At 36.8% G+C, this 14,021-nt stretch overlaps 1 protein-coding gene across 6 annotated transcripts in view; it reads left to right on the forward strand.

Moving 5' to 3' along the window:
• The window catches only part of ptprt (protein tyrosine phosphatase receptor type T), a 250,176-nt gene that overhangs the window by 215,881 nt on the left and 20,274 nt on the right, over positions 1-14,021 (forward strand). For all 6 annotated transcript variants that reach the window (XM_084127973.1, XM_084127974.1, XM_084127976.1 and 3 more), the window contains 6 exons: positions 1,147-1,234; positions 7,189-7,265; positions 8,737-8,773; positions 9,981-10,078; positions 11,002-11,118; positions 13,241-13,395. In XM_084127973.1, coding sequence (XP_083984099.1) covers positions 1,147-1,234; positions 7,189-7,265; positions 8,737-8,773; positions 9,981-10,078; positions 11,002-11,118; positions 13,241-13,395 — 572 coding nt within the window. The remainder of the gene's footprint in view (positions 1-1,146; positions 1,235-7,188; positions 7,266-8,736; positions 8,774-9,980; positions 10,079-11,001; positions 11,119-13,240; positions 13,396-14,021) is intronic.

Consider the following 14,021-nt stretch of genomic DNA (forward strand, 5'->3'; position numbering starts at 1 on the left):
TAAACAGGCGTACGATAATTTGGGTAAATGTGTAGATGTATGCTTTTATAATAAACTATATCTATCTATCTATCTATCTATCGTAATAATGTATGATTTGCAAAAATGATAACTGCTGCCTGCGTTAGAAGAGAGAATCAAAGTGTATGCGCGTTGTGCACACGCTACATTGATTATGGCCAAGCATGCGCCCTTAAAATAGCATATGAATAACATGCGCAACACGCCACTGACTTAAAACTGTTTTTTTTTTTCGGCCAGTGGCGGAATTGTTTTCTAAACCTGTAAAATAGCATGAGGGAACGTTTGCGCCGGAACACGCCTCCTTTTTTGCGCTGAACCGCCCAGGGAGCGCAAATTCATTCCCTAGTTTAGCGACGTGCGAGGGAAAAGCGCGCTTTGCGCAGGTGCAAAATAGTAATGATACATGCATCGGTGTACAAAGTCAATTGCGCTGGGTGCAAGATAGGGCCCATTATGAGTTCTTTGACTGACAGTATGTGAGCTCATGTCAATAACATTATCAATTATGGAAACCTTCCGGACAATTTTTTCATAATTTTTATATTGTTTTACCATGAATTAAATGTGAAAAACATAAGCAAAGAAAAGAGACACATTCTGAGCTCTGTGAACGAACTCTTATCTTCGTCCGAATCTCTGTTACTGCTATTTCACAGGCCTTCGGTTAACTGCGGCATCAACCCTCAAATTCATCTTTAAAATGTGCTTGTTTTGAATCACTTTGTCCATGAAGTCTTTCTTTAATGCAGACACAGACCACTGTTGTTTCTCTTGATCTGTCACAGTAAATGGCTTGTCCTGTGTGTGTGGTGGACAGGATGAAGATTGGACTACAGCTTTAAGTGGCCACCATTCAGCACTCTTGTCTGAAATTTCAGAGTCTTGTCTTTGCCCCAAGGCAAAAGAATGAGTCTACAATTACCAGACTCTTCCACACTCAAGAGTCTTTCAGTGATATCAAGGAAAAATAGTCACCTAACCTGACCTGCTATTTCAGAAAAGCATCTCAAAGTGTGAAAAGTTTAACTTCTAATATGTCTTTTAGTTATATTTGTGTATGTATACGCAGTCTCTGTAATGGATGAACATTTGGATTTGAAAGTATTTTTGATTTGATTCCAGGGTCTGGCTGAGGGACAAACGGCCCCATGGGAAACTGCCAAGAAGGACGAGAACCGCAACAAGAATCGCTACGGCAATATCATCGCTTGTGAGTACTGAAACAACAAGGATTCTAAATAGTGTTCTAAAATTCTAAAAAGTCAAATGCTGGGCTTCTTTCACCTCATCACCTCGATCACACAAATGACTATTTATTTCTATATTCTGTGAGAAGCCCTGTTTTTAATATATCATATTTACAATAAGAAAAGTACTATGAAAATACATTGCTACAGTGAGGATGTCAGAAAGTAATATCATGGCACTTTTGATATATAGTGTGGTACTGAATTGTTAGCATATTCATTTACAACATTTACAGCACTTTAAGGTAGTACCATGTCCAAAAAACACATTATTGCACAATATTGTACCACTTCTTACAAAAAAGTATTTCAAAGAATTCTTTTGAATGTCAAAACATGGTATTGCCATGGTACACTTTGGTAATTATTTTGTTAATGTAGCAGCATTCAGTAATATCTAGTTGTTGACATGTATTTCTTCTACATCATTTAGTTGTCACTGCCACGGCGCTCTTAAAATGAGATGAAACAGTGGGCTAAATGAAATAACCTGTCAGTCGCTGATGGCCAGCGGGTATTATGATGAATTTGCTATTAGTTAAACCCGCTTAATTATACGAGTTGCTAATGAAAACTGTCCATCAGGCTGTTCATCAGTACAAAGGATCATTTTTGTGGAAAAATAGTGAAAATGTTGATAGCTTTATTTAACACCATGTGCCTAGGGCGTTGGTTTGCTTGTAACTGTGACTTTAGCCTGAAATAATATATTGCATTTAACAAAACATCCCATTAATAGTTAAATAAGTATGCCTCATACTGACTAAAAGAGTAGCACAAATGGTCAAAATATGAAAATGATATAGTAATTATGATTATATATATTCTGAAGCAGATAGTTCCCATCCTACTATATATGATAATAGCTTCATACTTTAGCTTTAATGTGTGACTACATTTAATATCAAACTGTATTGCATTTGGACTTGGAAAATGGGTTTTTAAGTAACTGAAAAGTCTTAAGTCAACCAGCCAAAGGAGGAAGATGTTTGTGAAGCATTTCATTATGTGAATTCATGTTTAACCACCCCAAATTGGAGAGATGTCTTACAAACTGAGCCAAGAAAAAAATTAACCCACAAACAAAATTGGCCGTGCATTGCTTGATTAACTTTGACAATTTATGGGAGACGAGGAAAGCCGTTTCAATTAGAGACATCTGTCCAGTCTCGCTCATCCCTTCAGTGTTTCAGCAGGCAGTGTCAGCCATTCAAGCCCATATGGTCATCTATAATTCACGAGACTCTACACCCAAAATAAACTGTTATTGGCAAACATTTACATATCAGAGAAGGGGGGGGGGGGGGGGGGGGCGGTGGTTTGGAACGACGGCTCGTATTTACTCCTGTTCACCTTCAAAACCAATTTCTCCTTCCCTGTGTACACTGAGATTTTTGTATCTTTTCCAAATGATTCCTCATTATTATATTTCATCCATTATGGTCGGGAGGGAGGTATGTACAGACAGTGAGCATACTATAATTTGGCACAGGGCGTTTGACAGATGCATGCTGTTGAGCACCTTCGCAAGCTCTGTTTGGACTGAGATTGCAGTAAATGCTTTGGCAGCAGGTTTGTAAAGGAACGGATGAGTCACAGCGTAGCTAAGGGTCTGATCCCAAAGCTGAGGACAATGACATCACGGTGCACGACAGACAGTGAAACAGAGAGAGCTTGGTAATGGAATGTTAAAACAGCACCTAAAAATATCAAACAATATAGCAGCTCTGTACTTAGTTGAAATTGAAGTATTTTACAGGAATTTCATGAATTTAATGTCAAATTTATAATCATTCGCTGGGAGATAAACCTCAGATCTTTAAAGCAGAAGAAAATAGGCATAGGCATCACAGGAATGTTCCTGAAGCAAAGTCTGTTCCATTAAGAGTTATTTTAGTATTGAGTATTAAAGTGTTATATAATGTTTTAGTATTTAGACTTTTTTATAGTTTTAGTTTTCATAAGTTTGAGTAGTTTTTTTTATTTATTTTTTTATAATATATTTCTATATTACTTTAATGTTTGTTTCAGTTATAGTAATTTTAAACCTGTTGCTAAGCTAACTTCTTAAATATTCTCATGAGTGAAATACATGCAAATATTACATGGAGCGATTTTTAATCAATACTTTATCTGTAGAAATATAGGTACAGTGGCTGCTGTGACAAGTTTCCTTACAAAAAATAAGTATACTTCAAGTTCAAGTATATTTAAGTATACTTTATGGAGTAAGTATACTAATCTCAATGTACTAGAAGTATACTTGTAAGTTTACCATTTGGGACTAAATTGGACCACTCTTTAGTATATTTCTAAACAAATCTATTGTATTGGATGCCAAAACATGATTGTTTATAAGACAGCATGTAAAAATATGTGGGGAAAAGTATTAGGCTATTCAATCAATAGAGTAAACACAACTACAAGCCAAGTGTACTTAAAATGATTAATTATACTTTTAATCAAAAGATTCAGTACAGTATAGGCCAAAAATACTTAGCCTTTTCTGTCAGTATATTTCAAGTATACTTAAGTATAATTTTAAGTATATTTCTGAGACGTACATAAAAAGTAGACTGAACGTATACTTTCTTATTTTTAGTTAAAAAAAAGTATAATAATAGCACACACAAAAATAAACATATTTTTTTGCAAAGGTTTGTCACAGTGCCTTATCAACAAACCATACATGCACTGCTGAAATGAAATTGGGGGTGGGGGTGGGGGGTAGTTAAAGGGATAATGCACCCAAAAATGAATGTTCTGTCATCATTTACTTACCTTCATGTCATTCAAAACCTTTCTAACTTCCAAAAAGGATATTTTGAAAAATGTATCAGTGTTATTACAGTGAAAGTCAATGGATCCAATGTTGTTTGGAACAGCGTTCTTCAAAAGATCTTTTTGTTGTGTCCCGCAGACGTCATATAGGTTTGGAACAACATGAGGGGTGAGCACATGATGACATCATCTTTATTTCTGGCTGCATCATTTTGCTGTTACCCGATTTGTTAGCTGTACTTGTAATGCAGAGGAAATGGTTCTTTATGTCATAGTATGAGCTAAATTCGGTTGTTTTACAGAAAAAAACTCTCACATGATGCAATTCATGTAGCTAACACTAACATCACACAATCATCCCATGAAGAGGGATGAAACCCCAACGGATAACCAGCACACATTGGCTCATTATACAAACTGTCACTCATTTTAAACAGTTAGTATAATTTCCTTTGTGGATCTGAGGTTAAAATATGCAAGGTAAGGCACCTGCTGAATAATAAATGTCCAGGTTGTTCGTCTTCATTAGTCCAAACACAGAAGAGAGCGTGTATTGCTCTTTTAAGTGCTCTGCATGTGTGGATCCATGTGTCTGGATGAAGACACCTTCTCATTTCTTCTCTCTGAGCTCCCTAAAATTCTGACATTTATTCCCTTCACGTAGTGCTGCCAGAATCATCATGTTCCCTTGAAGTCTTTCTGGTGAAAAAAGAAAAGAAAAAACTCCTCTGATGTATTGACCAAAGCAAGAGTATTAGCATTCACATGAGCCATGTAGTGTAGTGTATTATGCCCTTGGTTTTGTTTGTTTGTTTATCGTCATCGATTAATGCTCTTAACCAAGAATAAACCAAGTCAGATGCATACCTTATTTACATTATTAGGATTAATCGATTTAGGCATCATCAATATTTAGAGGTTGCTCTTTCATAGCTCAGTATCAAAAGTATCAACTTTTCATCTGCCAATCTCTGCCTTATAATTGCCTTTTCCTTAAGAGAAAAACCTGAGAAGCATTTGAGATATTAAAGAGATGATATACAGTATGTGAGATGGGGTCTTTCTCTCAGTAAAACATTCCAAAAGTGAAAAAGGTCAGCAAGAGTCTCTATTTGAGCTCCATTTAATCTCATTATTGTCTAGGAGAAACAAATTGTGAAACAAAACATTTGTGATGTTTCTTTCCTTTAGCTAGTTATATAAACCAATATGATCACTTCATTACAATCTGAGGTTTCAAAATGGTGCGAATAACAGATGGAAATTAATTTCTTTAATAATAAGTCCTGTGTATGTGGGGAAATATATCCTTTTTGTTGCCATTGGTGCAAATTAACCATCCGAAATGAATCTCTTTCAGATTAGGATGACACTTGTCCTAACACCAAGCTCTCAAAGCTCAAGCGTTCGCATAAACACTTCTGCTACTTTCTTAAACCCTCTCAGGTAGACTTCATGAGCAGAGCGTCTTATCCCAGAGCGGATGGAAATGGATTAAACTGGATTAGAGTGCCTCGCTCTCACGCCACGAGGTGTGTGCGACAGCACTTGGCCCATTTGACACTCTTTTCTGCCAAGCGGGGATTTAATAGGCTGTTTAGGTGTATAATGCACTCACACATTGAGGTTATATATAAGAGCAGCAGAGAGGATGCGCTGATTAAGAGACTGCTGACATTTTTGGGGCGGTTCTTTTAAACAAACAAAAGTACCAGGTTGTGCAAAAATCACAGAGTACAAAGTTCAAACTTTGACGCAACCCTACTCATCGTCATACGTCACTGTAACGTCTAGGTGATCATCCAGACATCTGGATAGTTTAGCAGGGCTGACTCAGAGCTACTGTACCCATGCATCACAGCACTCGTCTGTAGTCTGGACATTCTCTCCCAATTAGAGCTTTGTGTCTGGCCCCTCACTGCGGAGAAGAACCCTGCCGAGCGCTCGCTGTTATGACAACTGACTCGGTGGCGTCTAATTAGCCCCATTCGCTCTCTTTCCGCATCCCTCAATTTCCTTCTTTTCTGCTTCCTTCACGCACGTTCCCTTTCGGGGAGCAGAGAGGTCAGCAGGCAGACCAAAGCACCGGTGAGAGATGTTTGTGAGGCGAGCGAGAGAGGAGGAGCAAATAAAGAAAGTGTGAAGTAAAAAAATATAAGCCTGTGAATTTTGAGCAGATAGAATAAGAAACGCAGCAAGTTTGGACAGGAAGGAGGGGCTGTCTGAAAGTAAACAACCTTCACGACCCGCTTACAGCTCTAGACACGGGCCTACTTCTCCTTGGAATGAAATAAACTGAAAGACGGAGAGAAATCTGGAGGGATTCTGTGGAGCTGCCTGCCATCAGAGAACATCCGTTGGCTTGGAGTCGACATGCCTCAACAGCGCATTTGCATTCTCCATGTGATCAAAGCAGAACGCCACACGGGTTTGCGGAGCTAGTGTCAGACCTTTCCTTTACCCCTCCTCTCTTTCCGTTTCCACCCTCTTCCACTTTTCCAGAAGTGTCGTCGTAATTGCCAAGACATGCAACTTCACCTTTCAAGGGTGGAAAGGCATGGTACCCGTGCTAAACATGAGCAGGTCAAGTGTTTATAGCGAAGACAAGATGAAGATTGGCGGTGCTGGATTAATTAAATCAATTACATCATTGACTAACTGTACATCTTTTTTGAATGGGGAAAATTGTCTGATCCTCATTTTCAATTCAGAGAGCAATGCTGAACTTGGGGCACCCAGACTTGAGTTGCTTAGAAACTAGTGCTTTAAAAAAAAAAATTCCTTTATATATATATATATGCTGAGAAGATGCTGAGGTTTGCAGGTCTTTTCAAAAAACACAATTCACTGCCCCCACTGGTAAATCACACTAAATGTGTTGTCTTTTGTTGAAATGGATTGCTGGCATAGGTCTCATACTGTGCCTTATGTTAAAGTGGTATACTCAAATTGATAATCCTTGTTGACCCTGGAGGAAAACAAAAACGTGGAAAAAATTCAGCAAATTTGTTTGTAGAGTTTGTCATTTTTCACACACAAGAGTTGTGGTTCTTGAACCGCTCATGTGTGTGTAGCTCCCCTTTAAAGTGTATGTGTAACTTTAGACCGGCTCTTCTGTGAATATTTGACCCCACAGACGATCACACTCGTGTCAGACTGCAACTGCTGGAGGGAGACCCCCACTCTGACTACATAAACGCCAACTATATAGACGTGAGTATGACACATTTGCATTCAGCCTACATGACGGTCACCATGATTTTGCCAAGACATATTCCTGGATCAACAATTTTTGTTGATCCTAGAACAACATTCCTGTCTGAAAATTTTGCCCTAAACCTATAATCAGAGGGAAATGATAGTTGATGTATGAGCACCTAACCATAGTTGCAAGCCTAAACCTGACATAAACTGTAAAACTTTTGTTTTCTGAGCTTCAAATTATGTCAAAATTTTATAAAATTTCATTTAAATGCTGTTCCTTTCTATTTATCAAAGAATCCTTAAAAAATTATGATGGATTCCACAAAAATATTAAGCAGCACAACTGTTTTCAACATTGATAATAATCAGAAATGTTTCTTGAGCAGCAAATCAGCATATTAGAATGATTTCTGAAGGATCATGTGACTCTGAAGACTGGAGTAATGATGCAGAACATTCAGCTTTACCATCACATGAATAAATTACATTTTAAAATTCAAATTCAAATAGAAAAGTTATTTTAAATTGTAAAACATATTTCACAGTATTACTGTTATTTACTGTGTTTTTAGTGTTTTTTACTATGTGAGCATAAGAGACTTTCTTTAAAAAATATAACAAAATCTTACCAACCCCAAACTTTTGAACGGTGATGTATATTCATATATCCAGATTTCTGGTAAAGTATATGTTTGTTTCTTGTATATGTATAAGTTGACTTAAACATCAAACAAGCTTAGTATATGCTGATAAAGAAATAATGATCTTCAAGTTTGAATATAATATTAATGACCTTTAAAATGTGTCTTGCGTGACCACCTTAAAATGCCAGAACAACTTCAGTCTTTGCTGTCAAAGAAGGGCTTAATAGATTAATGCATCATTTATGTGTTACGCTTCCGAGAGCCTCACTTACAACAAATAAAAGATACAGTGGATTTCTGCGCTTAAACGCTCTTCTGAGTTGCTGCAAATGACTCTACGCTCCATGTCCACAGCTAGCGACAGCTCGAATGAAAGTGCTTCCCTGGCTCCTCTAAATCCACTAACTTGATCTAAACACCATAAAGACACAGTCGATATGATTGTGATCATTACAAAATGGAGAGTAAACATGTGCAGATATGCTTCAGTGCGAGGCTTCTCGCCCCGCAGCAGCTATAATCAGGCCACCCAATCTTATTCCTGATAATAAAACAATTATGTTCTCCGTCGTACCACAGACCCGGTCGTAAACTGCAGCGATGCTTTAAAAGCTTGACAGGAGCAAAGCTACATTGGTTGCCAGTTTGTTTCACAGTGGTTAAAATGCTAATGAACCCAAGGCATCAGAAAGATGAAATTATAATGTCTCATTGAGTGCTGAATTGGATTCAAACAAAGTCTTTATGCAAGTTCATTGTTGCATGTGGTTTGAGCAGGTAGAGAAATTAGTTTCATTTGAATAATTTTCATCTTCCTTTTTCATTCTGTTTCCCAGGGCTACCACAGACCAAGGCACTACATAGCCACACAAGGTAATTAACAAAACCAAAACTCTTCTGACATGAACACAATCTACACATCTATGTTGATATATTCAAAGTAAAAATATGATTTATTAGAACATCCTAGATTAAAGCATTCACTTATTTCCAACAGTCTGTACAGAGATGCGAACGAGCTGTTTAAACTGGACGCGTCAAAGCGAACGTTCTTTCACTCTTCCATTTGTCCTGCTGTCGACAGACTCAAGTGCATATTTTAGAAACTGAACTTGTAGACAGCGTCAGTCATTATAATGTTTTCTATTGCTTTTGACGTGATGCGACACAATGCTCACATGCAGTGGAGGCAAATGTCAGCCATTAAGCGACTGAATAACAGTGGGCGGGGCCTATGTTGCAATGATGTATGATTGATGAATGGATTTGTCAATGTCTTTCCCTGATGACAGTCAAATGCAAATGAATTTGCCCGTGTGATGTCACAGATCCCCCAATATCAAAACAAGCCGTTTTCAGAGCTTGATTAAATAGACTTTGTTTATAATGAGGAGGATGTTTGAATTGGTACAAAGACATCTTATTTGTCAAAAGATCAAGGCACATTTGATGTCTCATGACCCATTTAAAAGACTATAGCTGTGTCCCAATTCAGAGGCTGTATCCTTCGAGGGCCATGAGGTCGGACTGAGCGTTGTTAAATGGGACGGTTTAGCCTATGGAGAATTGTTCTTGTCGCCTAGCAACTGTGACAGCTGTCATTGATGAGTGGCAGTAACGTTTGTACTGGACTTTTTTAAAAGTTATATTAAACTGTCTGAAAACAAAACAGGGTTCACAAACTGTCAAAATATGTTCACCATGGTCCATTTCTATATAATAAAGAGTATAAACTATATATAATCTCATTTTAGTGAGATATGAGTCGATATTTGAGTAAATTGAAACCCAATGTTATTGGTTTAGATTTTAGATTTTATAATTAAAATGCTAATTACTAACTAGATTAGTTTTGAAGTAGTTTTCACTGTTAGTGTGCTGTATTCCACCATGCTGCTTAATTAACTTCACCTGTATTGGTCACCAGAAAGATCAACCCAGGATATATAGCATGGTTTCCCTCAGGGACTGTTTGTGAATCCATAAAGAAACATTGCATCTTATTTCTAGTTGATTTGTGAGTGTTGCGTGATCTTGGTGGTGGTTTGCTTCTAAATTTGTCCCTCCTCCTCTCTTGTAGGCCCCATGCAGGAGACTGTGAGGGATTTCTGGAGGATGATTTGGCAAGAGAATTCTGCCAGTATCGTCATGGTAACCAACCTGGTGGAAGTGGGCAGGGTAGGGTTCTTGTAATTATCTCTTTCCTTAATAAATATCACAGGATTAAGAATGTTATTTACAAAGTGCTCCTCCAATTGCTACACATTTAACTACGGTCTAGCAGTTAAACTGAGTGCGTCGACATTAAATACAACACGCAGATATATAAATCTGTGAGGTAGGTGCATGTTTGCGCAATGTAATTTAGAAGTATCATCTAGCAAGAAATCAATGCAAACGTGCAATATGTTTCTGTATCTCAAAGAATAAAGCATAGCAATCAATGTCATAGTTGTGGGTTCTGTCCCACAAAATATGGCATATTTAAATGGCAAACAAAAAAAGGTTGCTGCCTTGAATGTTTAAGTACAATCAACGTGGATGTTTAAGTCATTTCAACGTAAATTACATGAAATGACAAAAAAAAAATAAAAAATTGATAAAGCAATGTAAAAACATATGTTGTCATAACTTACTGATCATATATTTTTTTACAGTGTAGTTTGTGTGAATGATCTACCAATTATTGTAAATGCAAGCAGAAATCATATAGAAGGATGTTTCTGTATATACAAGGGGAACTTTAAACGAGTGAGTCAAGCATTTTGGAGGACATCCTAAAATGGAGCACAATTAGGTGCACAAGTCCTTCACAATATCCCCAACGAGAGCCATTTGATGTCACAATGAGTATAATTGAGCGGTGTTCAATGATTGGCTCCAGTGAACTCGGACCACAGGGGTTGTTCATTCAGAGATAACATCCTCTCTGACAGGTGGCCAATTACACCTCTCTGTGTTTTCAAATGTCATCAGGGACTTGTTTCTGCAAATGCCGACTTGACTTAGACCTTGCTGTAAAATAGAGTAATACCGAAACAAATTAAGATGCAGGTGTTGTGTTATAATGTGTACATGTGGGTGTCTATGTGTCCGTAAAGGTGAAATGCGTGCGGTATTGGCCTGACGAGACCGAGGTGTACGGAGACATCAAAGTGACGCTGATCGAAACGGAGCCTCTTGCAGAATATGTGATCAGGACTTTTACTGTTCAGAAGGTAAAAACCCATCCTCCATCTGTACTCCATACAAAAGAAATGTCTCTCAATTTGCTCAGAGGTTGCTCTTTCATTGCTCAGGTGTTCTCAGTTTTTTTTATACTAATGCTTCCAAAATGGAAATTCTAGGGAGACTGTTTGATAATATAGTGCCTGTATGTAATTTAATTTGCAATTTTATAGAAGAGAACAAAATAGAATATTTAAAAAGAAACTATTAGAATGATACATGTGTGTATATATATATATATAACCATTTTTTTAATTAAAACTGCCAATGGGATAGGAAAAATCAACTTGATTCAAAATATTAAAACTCATGCATTTTGTTTCACAAGTACATTCAGAAATAAAAAGTTTTCAGCACTCTCTGCATGCATCTCTTCATCCAGACTTATGTTCATCCATACCATATGAACCATCAGCTTGTGTTTAAGCTCATAATGCATCTCTCACTCAATCACTTTTATTGTTATTATTATACAGGAACAGCTTGATGTCAGATCTGCATAAATTGAAGGAAAAAAAAAAACCTAACCACGATGTTTTAACAAACAAACTTTACAAGATCTCAACAAAAGCCAACAGACAATATTTTGCTATGAAAGTAAATTGCAAAGAAAGCTCTTAGGAACGGTAGAGTTTTGTTGTTGAATGTTGTAATCCAAACAGAACAGATGTAGGGAAGCTTTGATAGTGGGTGAAATTAGTGTGTGAGAGTCGTTTTTGAGGGGGAGAGAAACAGCATGTCATCAGCAACTTTCTTAAATCACTCAATCCATCTGTCTCACGAGGCTGCTGCCTCTCAAACGCTTCCTCAACTTTGAAAGAGAGTTGTTAGGGTACATCCTCCTCTCAGCACATAGTTGTGCTTCATAATGAGTGCGAGCAGAAAATGACAAGAGATGTTTTCTGGATATCAAATGGGGACTTTTGCTTAAATCTCTGATTCTCAGATATATCTCCAGAGAAAATTTTCTCCCTCGAAATTTCTCCTTAAATCTAACGAAAACATGTCTGGGTCGCATTGCATACCAAATAATAATAATTCATTTTAAAGTTATTTTATTAAGGATTTATGTGTATTTTATATGTATATAGACCTTTTTAAGTGTATTTATACGTATATTATATTTTATGCATTAAGTTTTTTTTGAATTGTGACATTATTTTAATGACAGTTAATAACATTTTTATAATTTTCTTGAAGTGAAATATTATTTATTTGTATTCATTTATTTATTTGGGGGGAGGAAAAATAACGCTAACTCTTTCTTAAGATCATTCTTGAGTGTTCTTGTGTGTCTAGGTATGCATTTCATCCCCAAGTTGGACATTAGAGCGTCTTGTCTTTTTTTTCCAGCTTTCAGTACTTCTCGTCATCTATAGCAGCTCAGTTACGACTCTCCAGACACACACACTAATGCACACAAGCTGCATTTAACGGCTACATGGGTCCTCGCTTGGTGGTATCAGCACCTCCAGGCATGGATTACGCCGCTCTCAAACCCAAATTATAATTAAAAGCTTATCAGAGCATTAAGTGCTAGTAAGGAAGTAATGGGAAAAGGTTTCTACTGTAACACAACACTGTGTGTGTAAAAGCCTCAGCGCTCGCACAGATCGAACCACATGTGTACTGTTGTGCTGTGGTTCAAACACTGACCATGAGGCCCTGACTGACTTTTCAGCGCATTTGCTACACTCATTTTGGGGAACTAAGTTACAGTGTCATATTGACGTCATGATACCTTAATTATAAGAGGGCTCAACAATAAATTTATTTTAATACATTTCTTTTATTTTCTTTTATTTATTTTCTTTTATTTTTTTATTTAATTATTATTATTATTATTATTATTATTATTATTATTTTCTTTTCTTTTCTTTTTTTATTTTTTTTTATTCTTTTATTTTTTTTATTCCATATTGTTAAGCTTTGCACTACACCTTGGTATTTACACGATATACACTGCAAAATATACCACATGGTGTTGATTTTTATTGACATGCACTTATTGGGTGTCGTAATCCTACCCATCTTCTACCATAATCACATACCTTTTACCTTCAGTTGATGACACCTGTAGATTTTAAGCTCACCACATGCTCTTGTTTGCAGAAGGGTCACCACGAGATCCGGGAAATCCGGCAGTTCCATTTCACCAGCTGGCCCGATCACGGCGTTCCCTGCTACGCCACAGGCCTGCTGGGCTTCATCCGCCAGGTCAAGTTCCTCAATCCTCCAGACGCAGGGCCCATCGCTGTGCACTGCAGGTGAGTTCTTATCTTGATTTTTATTTTTATTTTTTGTCCCTTTGTCACTTTTCTTACATACATTTACTGTTAAGTTCAAAGTATGGTGTAAAGTTGGGCTAACATTGTGATTATGAATGTACAACGAGAAATCCATTGATTATTTAAATTAGACATACTCTCTGAGGCCTTTCAATGGCTGCTACAAATATCCTATTATAATTTTAAATGATTTAGGTTTGTTTAGGCTGATCTTCAAGGTGATGTCATAAACTGTAATTTTTATTATGGATTTCATTACATATAATAAATAATGAATAAAAAAAAATATATATATATATATATATATATATATAAGAATTAAACTTGCTGATTAAGGCTATGCAGTTGCTAGGGTAAAACTATTAAAAACCATTTTAATTATTAGAAATAAATGTAACACTATTTTACAGTGTCATTATTCCACGGTACATGTAGTTACTGTAGTAATAACTATAAATTATGCATAGTTACATGCGACTAACCCTAAACCAAAACCTATTCCTAACCCTATAGTAAGTGTAGATAATTACTATTACTCAGTACTTAATGTATAATTATACTGTAACACAGACACCTAAAAATAGAGAGTAACCGAAATCAAATGT

Source organism: Abramis brama (assembly GCF_963993115.1).
Source record: "Abramis brama genome assembly, chromosome: 11".
NCBI classification, from domain to species: domain Eukaryota; kingdom Metazoa; phylum Chordata; class Actinopteri; order Cypriniformes; family Leuciscidae; genus Abramis; species Abramis brama.